At 36.7% G+C, this 10332-nt stretch overlaps 1 protein-coding gene across 4 annotated transcripts in view; it reads left to right on the top strand.

Annotated features, from left to right (window-relative positions):
- Positions 1-2549: 2549 nt before the first annotated feature.
- Positions 2550-10332, top strand: part of LOC149785906 (phytanoyl-CoA hydroxylase-interacting protein-like) — a 94642-nt gene continuing 86859 nt past the window's right edge. For all 4 annotated transcript variants that reach the window (XM_089976128.1, XM_089976126.1, XM_089976124.1 and 1 more), the window contains exon 1: positions 2550-3292. Coding sequence is in view for 2 of the 4 variants with exons in the window: in XM_089976124.1 (XP_089832250.1) it covers positions 3270-3292 (23 nt within the window). In the remaining 2 variants the exon portion in view is untranslated. The remainder of the gene's footprint in view (positions 3293-10332) is intronic.

Here is a 10332-nt window from a genome sequence, read left to right on the forward strand (position 1 = left end):
CTGCTGGTGCACCCCAATGGATCGTTTTCTGAGTTTCCGTCATGTTGAATCACTGTCGCATAGATTGACTGCACACAAGCGCTAACGAATCTATATAGACCACGTGACGTCACGGACTGCTCTCTTCGGATTGGATGCGAGCTGACTGAATTTTGTAACGCGTGTTTGGATTGGTGAATGAACTCAATCCGTTTCAATCCTTCCTGTACCTATAAATAAGCGCAGTTCACTGCATTGATTCACTTGTTCGCGTCGCTTCAAGATGTGGACCGATGTGCAATCTTCTACGCTTGTGTCTTCCATGATGTTCCGGACGGACATGCTCATGTATGTCCGATCCAAGTGGACCGTTGTCCACAGGACAAACACCAGCCTGTGGATACGTAGGATCTACGTTGAAAGACAAGGATGCCTGAAAAGAGTGCTGATTTACGGACCAACAGTGAGACGTAGCCTAAGGACAAGAAGAAGACCAATGCGGTACCATTTATGTTAATGAATACATTAACATAAACCCAAAGGCCCTTTTCAGGGCCAGCCATATTTCTCGAAAAGAGATAGCCTTTCCATTGCCTACCCCTTTTTAAAAAAAAATTTAAAAAAAAAAAAAATCCCATATTCAATTCCCCTTTGTCCCTAAACAACCCCCAAACTCTATTCCCCATGTTAAATTCCCTTTGTACGTATATCGGCCCACAATTTTTTTCCATGTTAATTCCCCTTGTACGTATATTAACCCACGATTTTTCGCCATGTTAAATTTCCATTGTACGTATATTCACCCAGGGGTCTCCGTAATGCTAATTTCCATTGTACGTATAGTGGCCCACCTTACTGCTATTATGGTATTAAAAAAACGACTTTCGCTAGCAACTTCATACTCAGTAATAGTTAATTCAGAAATAAAATACTCTTTGAATAATAGAGTTTAATATGTTGACATTTTAGATTAAAGTCAGTAAAATATATTTCAATTGCGGTATTAGTCTGGAATATTGAATTTTAGATTCTTTAGCTATCGTGAATTTATTCGATATTTAATTATCTGCATTATTCTTAAAGGCAAAAATTACACAAAGATAAGATGTTGGTAATTGAAGGAATATCGTAGTTTTATATGTATCTCTTATATCTGTAATTTAAGTTTATGAAGACTGATATTGGAATGTAATTTTACATGTTGAATATTTCAATAAAATGAGTCCATTTGTCGGAATATCAAAGAGGCTTGTGTCGTTACAGCATTCCGAAGTACCCTCGCATCGGCATATTCCCCAGATGTAGCAGTATCTACACCGTTATGAGTGACCCCCTCTTTCAAGAGAGCCCGGAACACACACACACACACTCTCTCTCTCTCTCCCTCTCTCTCTCTCTCTCTCTCTCTCTCTCTCTCTCTCTCTAACCATGGGCAAGGACATTTCTTAACTGATCAGTAATCCCTTCTCATAGCAAGAGATGAGAAGAAGGTTATGATACAAAAATCCTTTTTCGTAACAGAGAAATTGAGATGCTGTGGAGGAAAAGAAGAAATAAGAAAATAGAAGAAACCCAAAGGACCTATTCAGGGCCACTTTATTGCCTCGAAAAGATATCTATTCTCTTTGCCATGTTTGCGTGTATTTGTTTGGTGTTTGTGTATTTGTGTCTTTGTCTTTGTCTATCCACTGATTTGTCTCGCCCCACCAGGCGATGTTTGTGTTTGTGTTTTTTTATGCATGAATGGTCAGTCCTGCGCGGAAGTTCGTTCCCGCCCCGTCAAGCGTTAAAGCTTTTATTCCCCGCTATCCCTGTTTCGCCCGATTGAGGTAAGCCCCTTGCAACATTGTTGCCAATTTCCAGTACAGTGATGTCACCACACCTGTTCCATTCCTATTGTCTCTATACAACCCCAACTTTCCCTTGTCCCTATACAGACCCAACCTTTTGTCCGTATAAATCTTGTCCGAAAACAGTCCCAACCTTTTGTCCGTATAAATCGTGACCGTAAACAGCCCCAGTGGGTCTTGTAATGGTAATTCCCATTGTCCGTAAACAGCCCCCCCCCTTACTACTTATGTCTCTATGTCCATGTCTCTATTGTGTTTGTCCCTGGGGTAGAGTAGCGCATATTCAGGTCAGCCCCTTCCAACACTGTTCCTCACTGATTAGCCCTATTGAGGTCGGCCACTTTCAACATTGTTGCTGTTGTTTCCCCAGTGTCTAATACCGAGACATCACCTCTGTTCAATTCCTATTGTCCCTAGACGGTCCCAGTACATTGCCGCTATACATTCCCTATGTTAAATTCCCATTGTCCCTAGACAGTCCCACAATGATAAATTCCCGTTTGTTCCCAGGGTACAAACGAAAAAATTTGACATTAATTCCCGATTGTCCCCTGGGTATCCCCATTCACTACTAACGTTAAAATATAAGTATTTATTCCTTATTTGTCAAATTTGTTGCATGCACGAGAGAATGCAAGACTGACCTTGACATTGACTACAAGATGGAAATGACGCATACAATCAATAAAAGAAACTATAGCCAGATACGCAGACGAAGAATGCGCTACATATAAATGCAAAATAAAGGTGTTGCTACATGCATTGTGGAGAGATCGCAGGCTATAAAACTTTCACAACATAAAGAATCAGGAACTGAACACGAGTTACTTTATTTTATCCAGACCATGGACATTCAATAAACTATTTTTTAAAATCTTGTATCCCTCTATCAATTTTTGTGGACATGTCTAAGGTTTTGTTCCCTGCAAATTAGAAATTGCCCGAACCGAATTTGAGCTTGTCACAGGGCACGAGCAAGTGGATTTGTAAACCCCTGCTGTCTGTATATAGACAATGAAAGAAAGGAAAGAATCAATGTACGACAAACAAAAATGAGAAAAAGTAGACTATTCACCATACCTAACCCCCAGCGTCCCCTCTAAACTTTGCGTATGAAATTCAGGAATTACGAGACAGGACGGTTATTTGTATTTACTATTTAGACAATATATTTCTGGAATAAATCCTGAACAATTGAATCATTTTTAATACAATATGAATATGCAAGATAAAATAAAGCAATGTGATATATACGATATATCTGGTATCCCACATGGGCGTATCATTTAAATGGTTCGAAATGTCACATGTGTTGCAACGTGCGTGTCGAGTTACTGAGCATTGTATTTCGGAAGAATACACATTAGTTTCTGCTCTACTTCATGTGAGTTCTGGTTTCAGCCAGTACTGAAAATAATAGTCGAGTCCAGTAATGCAGACATGAATCGGTTGCATGAAAAGAGGTGAGTTTATACATTCTAAGTAGCATATATGAAACTACACGTTGTGAGGAATAGTCAGGAGTAATGATAACTGATTCATCTCGTGTTGTTGTTGTTATAGGGTTTAACGCCATTTTTAGCACAAGATAAGCTACACATGGAGGCCAGTATAAATGGTGGAGGAAGAGCCAGGGAAAACCCCGGAAAGAACTTCCGACCCACGAGAAGCTACTGGCAAGCTTTCTCACGCACCCACATTAGTCAAGCCTGAGGCTCGAACCCAAGCAGACAGAGCTGAAAAGGCAGTGATCCGTAACGGTGAGCGCTTTAGACCACTCGGCCACCATCTCGTAAAACACTTTTAATGTAAGAACAAAACCACCTTTATAACGCTCGATGATGCGTGATACAATATGCCGGAAATAATTTTGGTGATGTCGCCCTTTGGTCCATGTATATAAAATATAATTCCAATTCAATTTAGCTTTAACGCCCATCCTCTGTCTTCTCTCGCATCCGGCACAGTCGTGCAAGCATTTTATTTTCAGAACAGTTAAGATGCTAAACTCTGCCTTTTGACAAAATTACGATTTATTTTCTACTTTGAACTGTAGGGCATACATATCTGAAAGAATATCGACATCTTGGATTTCAAAAAAGATTATATTCAGCGGCTTGCTGTATGAAACTAACTAAATAGATGATGATGATGATGTTGATGATGAGAATGAGGATGAGGCTGTGTATGATGATGATAATACTAATAATAACAATAATAATAAAATTTACTCTCACAAACGAAAAAAATATGTCTAAAGCAGATAGACCGAAGTTGAAACTATTGACATTTCAGCAAATTACTTATCATGAAGGGTAGATTTGTGTGTGTGTGTGTGTGTAGATTTATTGGGGGATGGGGGAAATCGGATATAGTGTATCGTCATGATCATGAAATTCTGTCTTTTGTTTCATATATTTATTGGTTGACAAAATGTCAGGCAAAACTAAGGCTCAAAAGGTTTAACAATTTCCATGCCTAATGGCTACAGTGGTAATACTTTGATTGGTGTGTGAGTTCCAGGCCTGATGACTATAATGGTTACAGTTTGATTGGTGTGTGAGTTCCAGGCCTGATGACTATAATGGTTACAGTTTGATTGGTGTGCGAGTTCCAGGCCTGATGACTATAATGGTTACAGTTTGATTGGTGTGTGAATTTCAGGCCTGATGACTATAATGGTTACAGTTTGATTGGTGTGTGAGTTCCAGGCCTGATGACTATAATGGTTACAGTTTGCTTGGTGTGTGAGTTCCAGGCCTGATGACTATAAAGGTTACAGTTTGATTGGTGTGTGAGTTCCAGGCCTGATGACTATAATGGTTACAGTTTGATTGGTGTGTGAGTTCCAGGCTTGATGACTATAATTGTTACAGTTTGATTGGTGTACGAGTTCCAGGCCTGATGACTATAATGGTTACAGTTTGATTGGTGTACGAGTTCCAGGCCTGATGACTACAATGGTTACAGTTTGCTTGGTGTGTGAGTTTCAGGCCTGATGACTATAAAGGTTACAGTTTGATTGGTGTGTGAGTTCCAGGCCTAGTAACTATAATGGTTACAGTTTGATTGGTGTGTGAGTTCCAGGCTTGATGACTATAATTGTTACAGTTCGATTGATGTGTGAGTTCCAGGCCTGATGACTATAATTGTTATAGTTTGATTTGTGTATGAGTTCCAGGCCTGATGGGTATGATAGCTTGAATGTTGTAGGTGTTTCAGACCTGTGGGGTATGACGTTCGTAGTTTGATTGTTGTAGGAGTTCAAGACCTAATGAATATAATGGTTATAGTTTGAAAATTGTAGGTGTTCCAGACCTGATGTGTATGATGGTCGTACTTTGCTTGTTGTTGGAGTTCCAGACATGATGGATATGATGGTCGTAGTTTCATTGTTGTAGGAGTTCCAGACCAGATGTGTATGATGGTTTGAATGTTGTAGGAAATCCAGACCTGATCGGGTATGACGGTTTGAATGTTGTAGGTGTTCCAGACATGATGTGTATGATGGTTTGAATGTTGCAGGAGTTCCAGACCTGATGGGTATGATGATCATAGTTTGATTGTTGTGGGAGTTCTAGACCTGATGTGTATGGTGGTTTGAATATTATAGGTGTTCCAGACCTGAAGGGTATGATGGTTATAGTTTAAATATTGTAGGTGTTCAAGACCTGATGTATATGATCGTCGTACTTTGCTTTGTTGTAGGAGTTCCAGACCTGATGTATATGACAGTTTGATTATTGTAGGAGTTCCAGACATGATGGGTATGATGGTCATAGTTGGAATGTTGTAGGAGTTCCATACCTGATGGGTATGATGGTCTGAATGTTGTAGGAGTTCCAGACCTGATGAGTATGATGGTTTGAATGTTGTAGGAGTTCCAGACCTGATGAGTATGATGGTTTGAATGTTGTAGGAGTTCCAGACCTGATGAGTATGATGATTTGAACGTTGTAGGAGTTCCAGACCTGATGAGTATGATGGTTTGAATGTTGTAGGAGTTCCAGACCTGATGGGTATGATGGTTTGAATGTTGTAAGAGTTACAGACCTGATGGGTATGATAGTTTAAATGTTGTAGGAGTTCCAAACCTGACGGGTACTATGATCATAGTTTGATTGTTGTAGGTGTTTCAGACCTGATGGGAATGCTGGTTTTAATGTTGTAGGAGTTACAGACATGATGTGTATGACTGTCATAGTTTGACTGTTGTAGGTGCTCCAGACCTGATGGGTATGAAGGTTATACTTTGAATGATGTAGGTATTTCAGACTTGATGGGAATGATAGTTTGAATGTTGTAGGAGTTCCAAACCTGATGGGTATGATGGTCATAGGTTAATTGTTGTAGGAGTTCCAGAGCTGATGCATATTATGCATATTTAATTTATATAGTTTATTGACTTTTCTCAATATATATATGTTTTGAATCTGTATGTTATATTTGACCTTTGTCCAAAATCAAGTTATCGATGTACCTGTATAATAATACATATCTAATAATTCTCCATAATTGTGGATTGAATATTCAGATCATTATTAATTATAAATATGTTTACTTCAGTTTGAGTTAAAGATACAATTCTAACCTTAAAAATTTCCGGAAAGGAAATTTCCCATTAAGTTGATAGACAATTTCGAGAAATATGGTAATTTCGACATAGGTCAAGCAGAGGGGTATATAAACTTGTTTGCATTATGATTATTCATTCTTGCCTTAGCGTCAGTATTATTGGTTTGTTCAGTTTTTAATTTGGATATATTTATTTATTTATTTGTTTATTTATTATTATTATTATTATTATTATTATTATTATTATTATGCAATGGAATCATAAAGAGCTCAATAATACTCTTAAATCAAAACATTTACAGGCACTATAGCGAATTCAGGCAAGAGCATTTTTGATTATATTATATTGTAATACAACAAAAGACTTAACACATCATCACATTCCAGGACATCGACACATTAGCATTAACACATTCAGTATCGGAATATATTTGAAATACCACTGGAATTCAATTGGAACTTCATACATTTGCACATGTGATATAATCTTTAGGTCTACTTCGGATTCATTTCACTATACTGCAAGTTCTTTTTAAGTTTTCACTTTGTATTCTAGAGAAGCAAATTATTTGTTGAATTTTTCCAAACCTTCCTGGATTTCATCATTTTCTGTAATTAAGTATAAGCCCATAGAGTCGTAATAGAATAATGGGGGCTCGTCCGGGATAAGAAGTTCTATAAAATATTTCAGACAACTTTATTTATGAAAGTAGATTCATTTTGTTTCGGAATTTTCGAACTCGAAAGTATTTTAATGCCACTTATTTGAGAAATATATAGTGAGACCAACACGTTTTAACATCTAAAGTGGATAACTTTATTTTAAATGCTACACAGGAAGGGTTAGAGTCCTTGAGGAAGGATGATTTGCTCTAGCTTGCCAGACAATATGAGGCGAAGGCTTCTTTAACGAAGCCAAAAAATATTTGGTCCAATGTTTGGTGCAAAAGAATATTTTGGCTAAAAGTGCTTTACTTTTTAGTAGTAAGTCAATACCGGGCTCTAAAATGAAGGTGATAGAATTGAAATTAAAACACCATATGCAGTTGCAGAAAGAAGATAGAAAAATGCAATTGCAGAAAGAGGAGAGAGATACGCAGCTGCATAAAGAGGAAAGAGATGCAAATGTAGATGCAAATTAAACAAGAAGAGATGGATATACAAAGAGAATGAGAAAAGGAAGAGAGGGAAATGCAGTTTGGAAAATTAGAACTGGCAAGTGGTAAACACTTTTTTAATCAAAAGTTCAGCTTTTGATGTTGCCCGAAATATTAGGGAAGTATCCCCATTGTAAAGAAAAAAGAAGTGTAAGTTTTCATCATTCTGAAACAACTGCTGAAAATTTGAAATGGCCGGAGAAGATTGGACTCTATTATTACAATGAGTACTTAGTCGCAAAGCTCGTGAAGTATATACTTCACTGCCAGTACAAAACAAAGTGCTGACTACGATGTGGTTAAGGAGTTTTAGGCATACCTGAGATATATCTGCAAAGGTTTCGGAACTGCAAAATAGAAAGAGGACAAACTCATGTTGAAGAGTTTTATCAAAACAGTTATTTGGTAAGTGGTGATCAGCTTTGAAGGTTAGTCAAGACTATACTAATCTGAGACAACTCGCAAGCCTTGTTTGGATCAGAACGTTGATCATGTTGAAATTGAAATCCCTGATTTATACCCTACTTGTGCAGATACTAGATCTATGATAAAAAAAGCTTTTGAGAATCATGTCTATTCCTTTAGCTGACATATTTAATATTCAAACATTTGCTGAAGTCAGTTTCGCTCCTGGTATTGATCAGTCAAGATGTATTTATCACAGAGATCCTCTTTTGCTACTCTTTATTATAATCAAGGTAACAAAAGACAACCAGTAGTTGTCGCATAGGATCCTGAGATCTGGTTATTTCAGAGGGCTATTTGCGAAATTGAAGCCACAAAAATATGTTTGTTCTTTTGCGAAAACTGGAGTTCGTATGAGAAAATGTAGATCACCTGAGGTAACCCTCTGTTGATGAGTGATCAGTGAGCTATCGAATTGTTGTTCCTAAGTCCATTTAAGTAAGTGTGATACTTTACGATTTTCAAATAAAGGATGTATATCGTTAAAAAAAATTATGTTAATATCACCTTGGTGTGGCAAGAATGATAGCTCTGCATCTACTCTTTAAGAAAGGTAAACATGTTATCGAACTGGCCAAATCATATGACCAAATCATATTCTTCAAAGTTTGATAAAATCTTTCTAAAGCCCCTTGATTTTCAGGGTGATATGCAGGAGACTTCAACTACTGGATGCTTAATTCATGCGTACCTTGCTGGAAAATTTCAGATATAAAGGTTGACCCTTGATAAGATGCGGAAGATTTGGATGGGCCAACAAGTGTATTAAAAACATTTATCAAAGCTTTTACCAAAGTTTAATTATTAATATTCCTCCAAGGAATTGCCTCTGGAAATCCTGCAGACGCACATTATGGTCAACAAGTATTGTGTACCTGACTTTGGTTTGTATAGTGTCTTTTTCACAGTTCCTAAACCTCAGTCGATATACCTCAAGGTACTAACTAATAAACCTTCAATATACCTTTCTTAAACATAACATAATCAGCACTTTGTTGTACTGGCAGTAAAGTATAGACTTCAAAAGGTTTGCCAATAAATACACTTTCTAATAATAGAGTCCAGTGCTGTCCTGGCCATTTTAAATTTTCAACAATTTTATTTTTCAAAACGAGGAAAATATTTATCTTCTTCTTTTTTAAAAATGGGGTACTAGCCTAATATTTTTGGTAACATATAAACCTGAATTTATGTGTAAAGTGTGGGAGTATTTTCCATATCTAATTAGTTTAATCAAAATTGCATTTTCTTCCTTTTCTCTTTCTCGCTTTATTTCTTTGTCTTCTTTTTCTTCTTTTATCTCGCATTTGCATTAGCCCATCTTCTCTTTCTTATATTTGTCATTCTTTCTGTAGTTGCATTTGTCTTTCTCCAATTGCATTTGCATTTGTTTCTCTCATTTCTTTTTCTGAAGATGAAGCTCTTGTAACCCTATTTCCATCTAGTGTTTTAATTAAATTTAACCACTGTCATGTTATAGCATGATACTAATCAAGCCTGAATCAGTTTTATCCAAAATATTCTTTATAACCAAATATTGCACAAAATTATTTTTCATTTACTACTTTGTTAAAGTAACCTTTGCCTCAGAAAGCTCATATTGTCTGCATATTGTCTAACGAACTTGAGTAAGTTCGTCCATTTTTAAATTCTCTAACCTTTCATGTGTAGGATTTACAATAAAGGTCTCCATTTTAGATTACATTGTGACAGCTTATTGGTTTCACTATTGGTTTATCAAATATATGATATAATACACGGGACATAGAAAATTCCGAAAAAATTAATTTAAATTTCGAAAGCAATGTTTTCTTAAATATTTTATAGAAATTCCTATCCTGGACGAGCCCCCAATCTTCTATTACGACTCTATGGTCTTAAACTAAGCAATAGAAAAGAGCGAAAGCCAACATATTCAACAAAAAATTAATTTCTATGGAAAACAAAGTGAAAATTTAAAAAGAACTTACAGTATTGCGAATTAAATCTGAAACAGTCCATACAGTTCTTTTACCAGTCATAATGATTAAATTTCTAGTGAGATCCGGCGCTGAAGGCGTTGATATGCCGGTAGTCCTGAAGGTACTAATGTACCCGTAGTCTGAAGTGTGATGATGTGCATGCAGTGTTCCAATTAATCACATTATCATAATCCAAGTGGTCGTTCTCTGAATTCACTATAATTCCAAGTTAATGTTTCTGTCCAAGAATATTATTTAACAGCACTCCGTATTTCCACTGAATTATAATTTCAATAAATAATTTCATCCCAATCAAATATTTAACAGAACAATAAGAGAAAGTCT

This window comes from Sinohyriopsis cumingii, chromosome 12 (genome assembly GCF_028554795.1).
Source record: "Sinohyriopsis cumingii isolate HCF-2022 chromosome 12, ASM2855479v2, whole genome shotgun sequence".
Taxonomy (NCBI): Eukaryota; Metazoa; Mollusca; class Bivalvia; order Unionida; family Unionidae; genus Sinohyriopsis; species Sinohyriopsis cumingii.